The following is a 15,455-nucleotide window of genomic DNA, read 5'->3' on the forward strand; positions in this document are numbered from 1 at the left end:
TCAATGAAAGTAACAAAATTGAAATATACTTTTAAAAATCTAGCACATCAATAATAATAATAATAATAATAATAATAATAATAATAATAATAATAATAATAATAATAATAATAATATTGTAATGGTTTTAGCGTCCTCCATGCCAACTTGCTACTGGCCGAGCTCGTCATCCATCGCCCCACCCCCCTTACGCTCGACCGCGCCAATCGCGAGCAACACTTAAGCGCTGGGTCGGCCCTTCTCTCTTCTATCCGTGGTCGCGCAGCATGGGATGACGGAAATTACTCGACTATTAATCTGGAGTGTTCCATCTCACGAGGTTCCTGGATCCATCGAACATCTGGACGATTCTAGAAGGGCCAGTGCAGGTATATAAGAGAGGAACGACCTGCCTGCAGTCAGTGAGAGTTAGACTGAGTCGGTGAGAGTTAGACGGAGTGAGTGTGTGAGGAGCGAGATTGAGTTCGCTGGTGTGAGTTAGCGAAGAGCGCAGTCAGTGATAGCCTAGGCTGAGGTGTCAGCCTGATGGACTTTCTGCCTGTTGGAGCCAAGGACTCGTTCCTGTTTCGTTGACGTTGTGTGTGTGTATCTCTTGGGGCCGGCTGCTGGAGAAGAACCTTGGGTGTTCTGGAGTAACACGAAGGGAACACTGGGTGCCGACGTGCGAAGACTGCGGAGTTCGACGGATTGAGTGAACAGTGGATACTATCCCGACCTGCGAGACTGACGTGTAGGCTGTGGACCGTTCCAGCGCTAACGAGTGTGACTCAGTGGCTGAGGGACTCGATAACTCTGTGTGTGTGTCATTGTAGATGGGACATGAGAAACTAAGAGAGAGAGTGCGAACCATGTGTGTAACCGTGTGCTTGTGTAAGTTGTAGCTCGGTGTGTGTGTAAATCTGTAATTTTAGTGCTTAGTCAATAGATCTTAGGAATAGGATGCTACCAGGTTCTGTGCTCATTTATTTACTTATTTACCCCACCAACACGTTACAATATTAATTTTTATTATTAACTTATATTTTGAATTTACTTATTTACGGTACTCAATACAAAGGTAACTCTCGACTGTACACAGAATGAAATTAATGCCACATTTTGATGGGCGATCAGAAAGAGTTACAATGGCAAATTACATACGTTTTAAAGTTTTCAAATAGGAATGATCTTCTATTTTCACGCAACTTTGACTTGTAATGGGGAAAAGACCCACTCAATATCACACTGTATTATTGGGGCAGATTTGAAATACATCAAATGATTAGATTTCAATTGAGGCTCACCTTGTTGTTGCTTTCTATGCATCTGTTTCTTTCTATACACCTTATCCTCCTAATTCACATACATATATATTTCTAAGAAAGATAATTGCAAGAAATTACAGACAACAATTAGGAGATGTGAAAAATCCGTCCTTGAGACGACTGCAAGTAGGTATGCGGAAATAGAATAAAAAAGATAAAAATATGAAAAAGTGATATTTCATGGGGAAATATGATCAGAATATGAAAGATTATCAGAAAATGAGAAAAAATGTTTTAAAAATTCAAAATATGGCTTTATATGATCTGTGAAGAATGCATATAATTTTAGTCACCATAGATAAAATCATGCTTCAGTTGTATATTCTATGGAAATAATATAAAGAAAAAAATATGACATGTTAAACACCTGGGCCCTAATTATTATTACAGGGAAGACAAGAAAATACAGAAACTGAAATGAAGATATTAGAAAGAGAATGGAATTTCAAAATAACAGGACAGGATAGAGACAAACAAGCTGAAAAGGTGGACACATGATGTGAATGCAATAAGACAGTTCCAAAGAAAGTATTTACAGAGTAACCAACAAGAAAGAGACCACAAGGAAATACTGAAGATCTGTCAAGTTGGTCCTCAATGAGTGTTGATGCCCACTCTCCTGATGAACCTGAGAAGTAGAAATGAGAAGAAATTGACATAGAAGAACTGGAATTGATCAGGAGAGAGTCTATCTATTTGAAGAGAATTTTGAGTACTTGGGGAGTGCCCTGTCACAGGAAGCAGAAATGGAAAATGAGATCAGTGCAAGAATTACACAGGCAGCAGGATTCTACGACAGTATCAAATGTCTTTTGTGGAAGGATGAAGTGCCTGTTGAGTTCAAGAGAACTCATAAAACATACCTGTACTTATACTTACTTACACTGCAAATTCATGGACAATGAAGGGATGGGAGGAAGCCGAATACACGCAACAGAAATGAAATTGCTGAAAAGTTGTCTAGGGAAATCTAGAAGAGACAGAATACCATATGATGACATCTGGATTGCTGTTGAAGTAGAGAGACTCCAGTCTAGAAGAGATTGAGAGATGCTAAAATGGTAGGGACACCTAATGAGGATGAGGGAAGAGAGAATCCCAAGAATCCCTGAAATAAGAGATCAGCATACAACCTCGAGATTGAACAAGGAAACAGTGGACGATCACAGGGACGGAGACTGTTCAGATGAAGGGTGTTGATGTAAGCGAGATAATGCATGAACAGTGGTGATTAAACTAACAGAGATAGAGGGACTTGTTACATGACCCAACCCAGGCAGCTGGAAAAGGGTGACAATGATGATGTGGAGAATGTGCTTGTCCTTTTGTGTTTTCAATTTTTTCTTGCCTCCTCTTAGTGTTGCTCTTTCCTCTCAGTCTGATCTGTCAATCTGGGTTCGTCCTCTCACATCTTTCTACAGTGAGTTTCTCTTATCGGTTGGCCGGTAGGCATGCTCAGCGTATCTGCCTCCCGTTGACTCATCACTGCCCTCATAGCAACAAGGACATCACTTCGCTCACTTTATCCATGCTTGACATGAGATAACAATTAAATTTAAGAAAATAAGAATTAACAGAATTGGTAATTAAGAATTAAAATCCTCCATGGCACAGGCAGCAGCACGTTGGCCTCTGACCGCTGCGTTCCGTGGTTCAAATCCTGGTCACTCCATGTGAAATTTGTGCTGGACAAAGCGGAGGCGGGACAGGTTTTTCTCCGGCTACTCTGGATTTCCCTGTCATATTTCATTCCAGCAACATTCTCCATTATCATTTCATTTCATTTCATCTGTCAGTCATTAATCATTGCCCAAGAGGAATGCGACAGGCCTCAGCAACCGGCACAATTTCTATCCTCGCCGCAAGATAGGGGCTTCATTCATTCCATCCCTGACCCGGTCAATGGCTGGAGAACAGGTTGTAGGTTTTCATTCAGTAATTAAGAATTAAGAAAATAAGCTTGTACCTTAAAACAGAAGTTGCTGGAAACGTTCTCCTCCTGCATCCACACATTTCTGACATCATCTTAGGAAACTCCAATTCACATGCATATTTTCAATTTTAACATTTTCATAGTCCACTATGCTGAGCTCTTCGAAACCCGGTTTCTTGTCCAAGTCATCTTAGGGATTTTGTAAGCGTATGTTCTAATCTTTCTGTGATTACATTTACTTTTTCCTTGTTAAGCACACGCCTTTTAACACTTCACTTCTTATCGAATAAAGAATCAGTTCCTCTCAATTTGTTTACGAGTTTCCTCATGGTCTCTCTATATGGAGGCTGTACACCTGGAAATTGTGTTACAAATCACCTAACGAACTCCCTGAAAGACTCGGTTTTCATGTAATTATCGTACATAAATAGCCTTTCCTCTACTGTGTAGCACTACACAATTGGAGATATTATGAGAATTATAGCCCAAAGAAACATCTCACAACTCAACAACAATTGGAGAGGCAGATCAGCACTTAATGCCAGTTATAAGCATGGACCTGAACTGCGAAGTGCGGGCATCAGTAGTGGCCGGCCCTTAAGAACTCCCAGACAGTGTCCTCCCTAGAAAATGAAAAGGTTATTTCATTTTCTCTCGACGTTTGAAGTCAAATATTGGACTCGAATGATGCTAAGAAAATTACATTTCATTGTAAAACTGTAAATTCTCATCAATAAGGAAGACTGTTCAGCATGCAGTTCACTGGTAAATGTTTTCAAGTTGAAGATAAGGCACAGACTTCGAGCTTCCATCCGAGGATATAGTGTGGGTGAGGGGGTTGGGATGTAAGGGGGAAGCGCGCTGATGGACAGTTTTGTTGGAAGGAAGGGTGCGGGAAGAAGCTTTCACGAGGGCAGAGTCCATAGCAGTGTAGCAGTAAAGATGTCCTCACAAAGCCATTTACGAGCATGCACCAGTCAAATCTCCATGGTTGCATACAATAAAATTAAATAATAATTTATGACCTTGTTTGCTCTATTATTTATATTTTTAGAAGAAAATAATGAATAATTATAATGAAATGTAACATTTGAGACCAGGAATTTTGATTCAAATTGTGCCTCTGGCTTGCATCCCACATTTTGTGAAAGTTGGCAGCAGTGAATTAGTTCGTTTTTGCATGGAAGACTTGAATGAGTGTGGTGGTACTGGTCAATTGCAAAGCAAGGTTTGTTGGAAAAAGTACTGTGTATGCCCCCAACCTGAGAGTCCACGTCCGCCACCGGCGGGCATTCCCATGCTATCGCTGCGTTGTGTTACAGGAAGTGATGAGTCAAAGGGAGGCAGATAAGCTGGGCGTGCCTGCCGGCCAACCAATGAGAGAAATTTACTCTATATATGACTTGATTTATCACCTGTTTGTTCCTTACCATTACTTATTGGGTTGAGCACCAGGAAATATTCTGAAAAATAATTTATGGACCAGCCCAAAATTTATTTATTTTGTTTCAGTGAATAAAAATATGAAACAACATAAAATTCTCTTCCCACTGGAAAGAGCTACGTCATGTGGACAGTGGAAAGAAATTATTAAAATGAAGTGAAATGCTATCCCAGGTCAATCTCTCTCTGGAAGGTGCCTTAAATACATGCCGTTATGGAAGATGCAACAAGTTCAATACCTTTTGTTATATATTAGGGTTCTGTCATAAGGGAGAGCTGATGAGAATCAATCAGAAAATACAGTTGACTCATTGATTGCTGACAGCCTCTGCAAACAACAACACTTGGAGTTCTATGAAGAAGTTGGATATTTTCATCCACCCTGCTCTCAAGACCAGCAAATTTATCTTCATATGGCCCGATGCAACCAGAACATCCCTTTGGCCAACATATAGTGGACATTTCCAAGTGTTGTCTCGAGATGAGAAACATTTCCAAGTAGCAACACCTGTTGAGCATTGATCGACTCAAACCTGCCTTAATTATTAATACATCCACCATCGACAATTCATGAGAATAATTCATCACCACCTCCGTCGTTATCAGCTGCACCATCAGTGGGCCAGCCATGTCAACCCCAAAGAATTATGAGGTCAGGGAGAGTCGTCACCTTTCCCGGTAGATATTTGGACGTTATCACTGGAGAGGGAGTGTGTAGCAGTTGCTAGCGCTGCACTTGCCATTAGATTAAGTTACTTATTCCAAGCTTTATTTTCTGCTGTGTTATTTATGTTCTATGTTTCTGTACTACTCTTTGTTATAAAAAAACAATATATTAATCGCAGCATTCATCCGACAACCTATATCATAAGAAGTGATGAATTACATACCTACAAATAGTGTGTAGTATCATTTATAATTGAGTATCATTTATACCACAAATGGATCCTCATTGTTGTAATTTACTGGACAAAAGAAATGGGTATGGTAATTGATCCCCCTATAAAATTCAAGGAAAATAAACAACAGTAAAGAATGGATAAGGAGTGCAAGTGTAGGCACTGTAGGTATAGTCAGGCATTAAGGAGTATGAGGGAGGAGTTGGAGAGTTTGAGGGAGATAATTAGGATTCTCTCAGAGGACAGGAAGGATAGTAGGCCTCCCTCAAACAATCTACAGGATACAGTAGGAGTAAAAGAGGGATGGGAAGGAAAGGGGGGAAATTGTATAAGACAGGTGGTCTAATGTTTTAAGGGGAAGGAGATTGCAGGCCAAGGGCTCCATTCAGGATCAGAATTCAGGACGGGTGTCTGTGAGAAATCGGTATGAGTCACTGCAGGTAGAACAACCGAGGGAAGATGAGGAACATGGAACTGTTGCTGAGAAGTGTGAAAGTAGGAGAAAGGGAAAAGGTAGGAAAGGGAAATGTGGAGTATTGTTGGATAGGAAAAGACAGGTGGAACAGGGTCATGGGATTGAGAAAAGGGAGGAGGAAATATATTCTGCAGCTGGCAGGAAAGATAGGACTGACCAGGAGGGGAAGGGATCAAATGAGGTGGGTAGGGTTGAGCCTCTGGTCATGGGGGATTCCATCGTTAGACATGTTGGGAAAGTGTGTGGAGGAAAAGGTACCAGGGTAGAGTGTTATTCAGGAATTAGTTTAAGGCAGAAGTTGAGGAAAGTAAAAGAGAAGGAAGAGTGAAAGGAGAAGGTGGTAGGTAGTGTTTCACGTTGGTACTAACAACATAAGACATGCAGGTATAACTACCAACATAGTTGGAGATGTGTGGGACCTGGTAAATGCAGCACGTCCAAGTTTAAGGAAGCGGAGATTGTTATCAGTGGAATACTGTGTAGGAGGGATACTGACTGGAAGGTGATTGGGGATTTAAATGAGACTATGGAGTGGGTATGTGGGAAACTGGGAGTGAGATTTCTAGATCCTAATGGGTGGGCAGGAGATAGGGATCTACACTCAGATGGCCTTCACTTAAACCGCAGTGGTACATTTAAGTTAGGAAATTTGTTTAGAAGGGTTATAGGGGCGTACATTCAGGGAAACGGGGTGGTCTAGGGAGTGGTAATAAGGGAACAGGAACTGGAAATCAAGTAGGGATGACATAAAAATGTTAGTGCTCAACTGTATAAGTATTGTAAAGAAAGGAATAGAACTAAGTAATTTAGTAGATATATACTTACCAGATATTGTAATCGGAGTTGAATCATGGCTGAGAAATGATATAATGGATGCAGAAATTTTCTCACAGAACTGGAGGGTGTATCGTAGAGATAGGATAGGAATGGTAGGAGGAGGAATATTCATTCTGGTGAAAGAAGAATTTGTAAGCTACGAAAAAGTTAAAGATGACAAACACAAAATTCTAGGGGTAAGGCTCATCTCTAAAGATAATAGACAACTTGATGTCTTTGGAGTGTACAGACCAGGAAAGGGTAGCACAGATGCTGATTCAGAATTATTTGATAAGATAATCAGCTATGTGGGAAACGATAAGGAAAGGAACATGATTGTAGCGGGTGATCTTAATTTACCAAATGTCAATTGGTAAGTTAATGTGAACAACAGGAAGCATGACCAACAAATGGCAAATAAGTTAATATGGGAAGGGCATCTGATTCAGAAAGTGATGGAACCAACTATGAGAAGAATATTCTGGATGTGGTGCTGGTAAAACCAGATGTGCTCCATAGAGAAACCAAAGTAATAGATGGTATTAGTTATCATGAAGCTGTTTTTGTGGTAGTTAAAAATAAATGTGAAAGAAAGGAAGATATTAAAATTAGGGCTATTAGGCAGTACCATATGGCTGATAAAATACGCATGAGGGAGCTTTTTAAAAGTAACTTTGATCAGTGGGGGAAAAAATGTAAACTGATACTGGGATGGGTTTAAAGCAATTGCTGAGGAATGTGAAAATAGGTTTGTACCTTTAAAGGTGGTAAGGAATGGTAAAGATCCACTATATTATAACAGAGAAGTAAAGAGACTAAGAAGGAGATGCAGGTTGGAAAGAAATAGAGTTAGAAATGGCTGTGAAAGTAAGGAGAAACTGAGGGAACTTACTAGGAAATTGAATCTTTCAAGGAAGTCAGCTAAGAACAACATGATAGCAAGCATAATTGGTGGTCATACAAATTTTAGTGAAAAAATGGAAGGGTATGTATAGGTACTATAAGGCAGAAACAGGTTCCAAGAAGGATATTCCAGGAATCACTAATGAACAAGGGGAGTGTGTATGCGAGGATCTTCAAAAGGCAGAAGTATTCAGTCAGCAGTATGTAAAGATTGTTGGTTACAAGGATAATGTCCAGATAGAGGAGAAGACTAAGACTAAAGAAGTATAAAATTTACATTATGATAACTGAAATTTACAATAAGATACAAAAGTTGAAAACTAGAAAAGCAGCTGGAATTGATAAGATTTTTGGGGATATACTAAAGACAATGGGTTGGGATATAGTACCATATCTGAAGTACTTATTTGATTATTGTTTGCATGAAGGAGCTATACCAAATGAATGGAGTGTTGCTATAGGAGCCCCTGTGTATAAAGGAAAGGGTGATAGACATAAAGCTGAAAATTACAGGCCAGTCAGTTTGACATGCATTGCATGTAAACTTTGGGAAAGCATTATTTCTGATTATATAAGACATGTTTGCGAAATTAATAACTGGTTTGATAGAAGGCAGTTTGGGTTTAGGAAAGGTTATTCCACTGAAGTCCGACTCCATGGCTAGATGGTTAGCATGCTGGCCTTTGGTCACAGGGGCCCCGGGTTTGAATCCCAGCAGGGTTGATTTAAGAAAAGTAGGTACCAGTTTTAGTCTCAGACATTGTTTAAGAAAAGCTAAATCCTTTACTAACTTACTAATCTTCATTTTCAGATTGAGAAACTTATTTAATCTACATTTTGCCTGATTGGCTGTCATATTACATGTTATAAATCTCATTTTTGGTCCGTATTGAAAATTTACAGTTCAACAACAGTAAAAGTGTTTTAATTTAATCCACCTATTCAATACTTTTATTTCCACTTATAGTGGTTACATAAATAGACTCACAGTTAAATGGGACATGTTTTGTCCTCAATTAAGGGCATCATTAGCCTAAACATATTCATCAAGAGTACAACTAATATTAAAAGTGGAAGCTAAAAGTTTTGCCAGTTATTAAAATTCGGGACATAAAAATGTGAAAAATGATACAATATATAAAGATGCTAATGGAAACACTGTCAATGATTAAACTATAATCTTGTCGGAGACTAAAGCTTCTTCCATTAAAATTCCAATTAAAACAGTTCATTTAAAATGTTAGTGGAAAACCAAAGTGATAATAATATAAAGCCAATGACATGAGGGCGTGAACACAAGCATAAACATGATTGTCATAAATACAATATGTCCAAGGCTGCTGATGAAATTCGTCAGCATGAAGTGGGACAGAAGCATCAGTTGAAAAATTGTAAGTGGCGCTTAGCACCGGTAGGTAATACTATTGGCTGAAACCTTGCCAGGAAATGTCAGTAGATACTGAAATAACGTTTTATGTTAGTTGAAAGTTGTAATTTGTTATCTACTGTTGTGTTGGTTGCTGCCCTTCTGTTGGCTCTGAGTCTGGTGTTGTAACTGTGCTGCAGAGGCAGCAGGGTCGTGAATTTTAACCATAATTGGTTAATTCCGCGGCCTCGGGGGCTGGGTGTATGTGTCGTCTTCATCATCATTTCATCATCATCACCACCACCACGACGCGCAGGTCGCCTACGGGTGTCAAATCGAAAGACCGAACTTGTCCTCGGACTCTCCCGGCACTAAAAGCCATACGCCATTTCATTTCATTTCATTGCACTGAAGCTCAACTTGTAGGATTCCAGTAAGATATAGCAGATATCCTGGATTCAGGATGTTATTTGGACTGTATCGTGATTGACCTATCTAAGGTATTTGATAGGGTAGATCATGGGAGACTACTGGCAAAAATGAGTGCAATTGGACTTGACAAAAGAGTGACTGAATGGGTGGCTATGTTTCTAGAAAATAGAACTCAGAGAATTAGAGTAGGTGAAGCTTTATCTGTCCCTGCAATAATTAAGAGGGAATTCCTCAAGGCAGTATTATTGGACCTTTATGTTTTCTTATATATATCAAGTATATGTGTAAAGGAGTGGAATCAGAGATAAGGCTTTTTGCAGATGATGTTACTTTGTACAGAATAATAAATAAGTTACAAGATTGTGAGCAACTGCAAAATGACCTCAATAATCTTGTGAGATGGACAGTAGGCAATGGTATGATGACAAACAGGGTTAAAAGTCAGGATGTGTGTTTCACAAATAGGAAAAGTCCTCTCAGTTTTAATTACCGTGTTGATGGGGTGAAAGTTCCCTTTGGAGATCATTGCAAATACCTAGGTCTTAATATAAGGAAAGATCTTCATTGGGGTAATCACATAAATGGGATTGTAAATAAAGGGTACAGATCTCTGCACATGGTTATGAGGGTATTTAGGGGTTGTAGTAAGGATGTCGAGGAGAGTGCATATAAGTGTCTGGTAAGACTCCAACTAGAGTATGGTTCCAGTGTATGGGACAGTCACCAGGATTACTTGATTCAAAAACTGGAAAAAAATCCAAAGATAAGCAGCTCGATTTGTTCTGGGCGATTTCCAACAAAAGAGTAGCATTACAAAAATGTTGCAAAGTTTGGGGGTGGAAAGACTTGGGAGAAAGGAGACGAGCTGCTCGACTAAGTGGTATGTTTATTAACAAGAAAATAAGACAGTAGGTGTACCAGATAAGAGGTATGTTCCGAGCTGTCAGTAGAGAGATGGCATGGGAGGACATCAGTGGATGAATAAGTTTGAGTGGTGTCTTAGAAAGTAGGAAAGATCACAATATGAAGATAAATTTGGAATTCAAGAGGACAAATTGGGGTAAATATTCATTTATAGGAAGGGGAGTTAGGGATTGGAATAACTTGCCAAGGGAGATGTTCAATAAATTTCCAATTTCTTTGCAATCATTTAAGAAAAGGCTAGGAAAACAACAGATAAGGAATCTGCCACCTGGGTGACTGCCCTAAATGCAGATCAGTAGTGATTGATTGATTGATTGATTGATTGATTGATTGATTGATTGATTGATTGATTGATTGATTGATTGATTGATTGATTGATTGTGTGAGGAAAGGAATGTCCTGTATGAACCATGCACTGACGATCTCGGAAAGAAGTATTGGATGAAAAGGTGGGAGGTAATTGGGCTTATAATTGATGCAAGAGGGACAATTCCTAAGATACTGGACTTCATAAGTTGAAAAATCCCCAATTTCATCATCCAGACCATAGCACAGACTAAACTGAATAATTTGTTGTGGATTGTTAAGACATCATTTGTATTCCTTCACCTGAAATATTATGTATCGGATTTTCTTTTTCAACAAAATGAAATAATAAAAACTGCTTATTGCAATGACACTTTTAAATCATAACCCAAACCCAGTTTGCATCTAATTAAAACAACAGATAAAAGTATTTAAATATTGTTCGTATGAACTGATTAGGAGGCTGATCTTTTTGATTCCCTAAGGGGCAGCTATCACATGGATTATCTCTAAGCAGTTTAAAGGTATTCACAAATCATATTTTGTGAGAAAGTTCTGGTTGTCTCGAAAGACTGCTGTGGTTGCAGCCAAAAAAGTTTACCTCCAAGCTAGTGGTCCTGCATAGGAAAGATGACAGTGAGGTGGAAGAAATGCCATACTTCTCTAAGTTGACAGTCATGGGTACCAGGGCATGCAGGTATAGAAGGAAATGAAAAGGGAGATAAAATGGCCAGAAAAGGGGCAGAAACACATTTTGTAGGCCCAGAACCTGAATGGGGGGGATTTCCTATGGACAAGTCCAACACTACATAGGAAAATGGGTACAAAAGAAACAAATGGAGAACTGGAAAAATACTCCAGGATGCAGGCTTGCAAAGGAACTGATAAAAGGGACAAACAAGAAGCATACCGGTACTAAAGAACTGTTGAAACTCAGCAGAGAAAATATGAGATGGGTAATAGGTATGTTGACAGGACACTGCCATCTGAAGAAACACAGACATAGAATTGGAGTAATAAGAGACAATATACGTAGGAAATGCAATGAAGGAGAGGAATCAGCTGAACACATGCTTTTCAAATGTGAGGCGCTGGGTAGAATCAGACTCTCCACTCTAGGACTACCGGGTGAAGAGAGAGAAAAAAATCTAAGAAGACCCAATAAGAACAACCTACAGCTTTGTGAAGGGAGCAGGTATATCTAGGTATATCTAGCAAAAGGTTGACGCTAATTAGGAACTAATATTTAGAGGCCCGATGAAGAAAAGAAGAAGCTGACAGTCCATAGGGCCTACTCCCTTCAGTAGTCATTTACAATAAGCAGGGGATAGCATACTTTGGAGGTATTCTAATGCCGCCACCCACAGGGGAATCTGGTACATGCCTAGGGAAGAATGTCAAGTAGGTACCTACAAGTATCGCCCTCCATGGACTCGCATTTCTGGGTAAATTATCTAAATAACCGAGCAACCGGCCGTGCGGTTTGCGTCATGTAGTTATCAGCGTGCATTCACGAGAGAGTTGGTACGAATCCCACTGTTTGCATTCCTGAAGATGGTTTTCTGTGGTTTCCCCATTTTTCACCAGGAAAATGCTGGGGCTGTACCTTAATTAAGGCACACTCCTTGCTCTTTCCTATCCCATCATTGCCATAAGACCTATCTGTGTCCGTGCAACGTAAAACAGATTGTAAAAAAAAGTGTTAAAAAGTATGCATATATAAATGAAAACTTTCTTATTGTAAAAAAAGTGTTAAAAAGTATGCATATATAAATGAAAACATTCATTTAAGAGTTACTGTGTTGTTTTCAGTGGCCTTGTGAAAAAAATCCACTTTTTAAAAATTAAAATGATAATGAGACCCTTATACCATAAACTGGAAATATACATTTACTACCGTTTCGACCAGTAGGAAAACTCCCAAGGAGACAATTTTAATTCGGTTTGGATTTATTTTCGAAAATGTCAGTGCCATATGAATCCTGCCGTTTCAAAATTCTCCTATCGTCAGTGATTCAGGGAGCCGTGGTGGTTGCAATCTCAAACCCATTTCTACTCAAGTATTTATTTCATAAATTCGAATTTTCATTAACATGTAAATATAATTATTTCACTCCATAAATAATTTATTTTATGCGTATACTTAAAACAGATTCAAATATATAAACCTTTAGTTTTCCCTCCAAAATGCTGTCATGATTTTATTTCAAAGCCAACGGTAGTCTTTCTCCACCGACTGCGCTTGCGTGAAGTGGCTTGTAGAACGTGTGCCGCAGTTTACCGCGCCAAAACCTTCGTGCTTGTTCCGGATTTTAGAGGAAAGGTAGACTGTATTTAGTAGTATTCGAATAAGAATTATATCAAATAATGCCTGCTCGTAAAGGTAAACGTGCTGGTGAGAAAGCATCTGTGGAAGTAGAAAAAACGGAAGCCGAGACTTCAAAAGATGTCGAGTCGCCACCACCGGCAAAGAAAGGAAAGGGACGTGAGAAGAAGCCGCCAAAACCCGCTAGTGAGGAAGAAAATAATACCGATGATGCCGAGGTAGAAGATGAAGTGGAAAAAAGTGATTCTGAAGAAAAGGCTGAAAAACCTGAACCCAAGAAGGGTAGGGGACGACCCAAGAAAGATGAGAAAAATGGCACTCAGAAAGCGAAGGAAGTTGCCACAAAAACTGGCCTGCGAGCGCGGAAACAGACTTCTATGAAGGAAGAATCAGACGTATCAGATGAAGAACCCGAAACAAAAAAAGCGGCTAAATCCGACGATGTGAAAAAATCCCGTGGAAGACCTAAGAAGACTGCATCAAAACCCGTCAAGGAAACAAAGAAGCGAGGAAAGAAACCAGCCGCAAAAGCCGAAGCGTCGGACGAGGAAGAAGATGAAGATGAAGCCGACACCAACGAAAATGTAGATTCTGGAAAGGACGTTAAAGTTTCCGTTGAGCATTGGTAAGTTTGTATTTTTTTAATATTGAGGTTTTTTTTAGTTAATTTAATTATTTTGACCTGTACAATTGCATCTAGATTTGTTTTGCTGTGAATTTATAACGCACTTCTAAAAACCATTTGTGATTTTATTTTTGAAGTATTAACTTCGTGTTTTCTACGCTGCCTTTAGAATCCTCGTTTAATTTTGGGTCACTGTTTCATGTATTTTATCGTAAAATAGTATTTAATGTTTTGAGGGAGGATTTTTTGAAGGTCTGCCCATGAAATCTGGTTGATGCAGGTATTTTTCTGCATTTTTGCTTTGTTTGATGCAATGCAACAATATACGGCCATTTTGTGACTTCCCTGCTTCTGTTGAATTAATTATGATAGAATCAAAGTAGTCATGGCCTCTTATTCAAGAAATTTGTAATTTTCTAAGAACAATGCTATTATTGAGACCTTTCTGAGTTTGGTTGCCTTATTTCATGATTTACTTAAATAATTAGGTATTTTTTACTTGTGTTCATGTATTTTGATGTTTGTGTTTTTGAGCCATTTTTAGAAGTTTTCGGATATTTAGAATGACCGTGATAGGCACTGGTAGTATTCTGCAGTAGGAATATGATTTCTGGGGTAACTGGTGGACTATAACATAAAACCTTTAAAAAGGGTCAAATTAGGCATGTTTCCTTTTTTCAGTTGAAACAAGGTACAAGGTCTTAATACAATGTAATCAAATAGAATCTTAGTGGGAATGAACAAACTCATTGTTGGCCATTAGAAGACTATAGTACGTGCAACTTTTAGTGATACCTGGACTCCCGAGTGCTGAATCGGTAGACCTCTGTTATCTTTGAGATTCATATTGGCAACCTTAACTATGAATCGCTTATGCATCGTCCTGAGACACCTGGCGTACACTGTACATACTAGTACTGTTTACACAGCGAAGCCAAACTATAGAATTCATGCTAGAACAAGATTCGCATCGAGAAATGTTATATAATATGTGTGCGACAGTTGTTGGCTTAAGATAATAAAGATTTAGAAAATTCGTATTGATCGATCATACTATTGATTCAATTCAGATTTCATTTCCTTTCAGTTCGGTGAAAGAAGGCAAGAGCGACAGTTTGAAAATAGCTATGGCGTGTGCTGGATGAGATTGTACCATTTTTGACGTGTTTGGTGCATCAATCAACAAAATTTGAAAGATTTTTAATGAAGCCTATCTAGACTAATGGTTTTGTCATTAGTCAGACCTTGCTACGCAGGATACTAGTGGCCTAAGGGCCGCTTAGATGCGCTAACCTGGGGGCTTCTCCCCAAAACCCCTTACCTAACCTATCCAGACCAGTTGCCTTGTCACACAAGGTACTATATAGCTCCAAGGCTAGCAGCCTTGTGTAGCTCGCTGTGGCGTGTGTCGTGCTATATTATTCTCCTAATGTCTTTGGCACTGTAGGAGCCACGCCATCTTTGATCTGTCCTGACCTGGGTACGGAACATTTACTGATGTGAGTTAAACTTGCTGCCTTCCATAGAGCAATGCTGAAGAAGTTCAGAAAAGCTTTAAACAAATTTTGTTCGCGTTTGGGTATCTGTGGTTGTGGCACCCAGCGTGACCACAATTTCCAGTAATATTGATGGCGTTCCCACTGACTATTAAGATACTCTCCAATGCTTTGTGCCGACAGGTAACGGTCTGCACCAATTGTCTT

General features: G+C 39.3%; 1 protein-coding gene across 2 annotated transcripts in view; it reads left to right on the plus strand.

Moving 5' to 3' along the window:
* The first annotated feature begins 13,028 nt into the window (after positions 1 to 13,028).
* The window catches only part of LOC136886832 (uncharacterized protein DDB_G0286299), a 30,952-nt gene continuing 28,525 nt past the window's right edge, over positions 13,029 to 15,455 (plus strand). For both annotated transcript variants that reach the window (XM_067159672.2, XM_067159673.2), the window contains exon 1: positions 13,029 to 13,752. In XM_067159672.2, the coding sequence (XP_067015773.1) occupies positions 13,169 to 13,752 (584 nt within the window). In that variant the 5' untranslated portion in view covers positions 13,029 to 13,168. The remainder of the gene's footprint in view (positions 13,753 to 15,455) is intronic.

The sequence above is a fragment of the Anabrus simplex genome, chromosome X (genome assembly GCF_040414725.1).
Source record: "Anabrus simplex isolate iqAnaSimp1 chromosome X, ASM4041472v1, whole genome shotgun sequence".
NCBI classification, from domain to species: domain Eukaryota; kingdom Metazoa; phylum Arthropoda; class Insecta; order Orthoptera; family Tettigoniidae; genus Anabrus; species Anabrus simplex.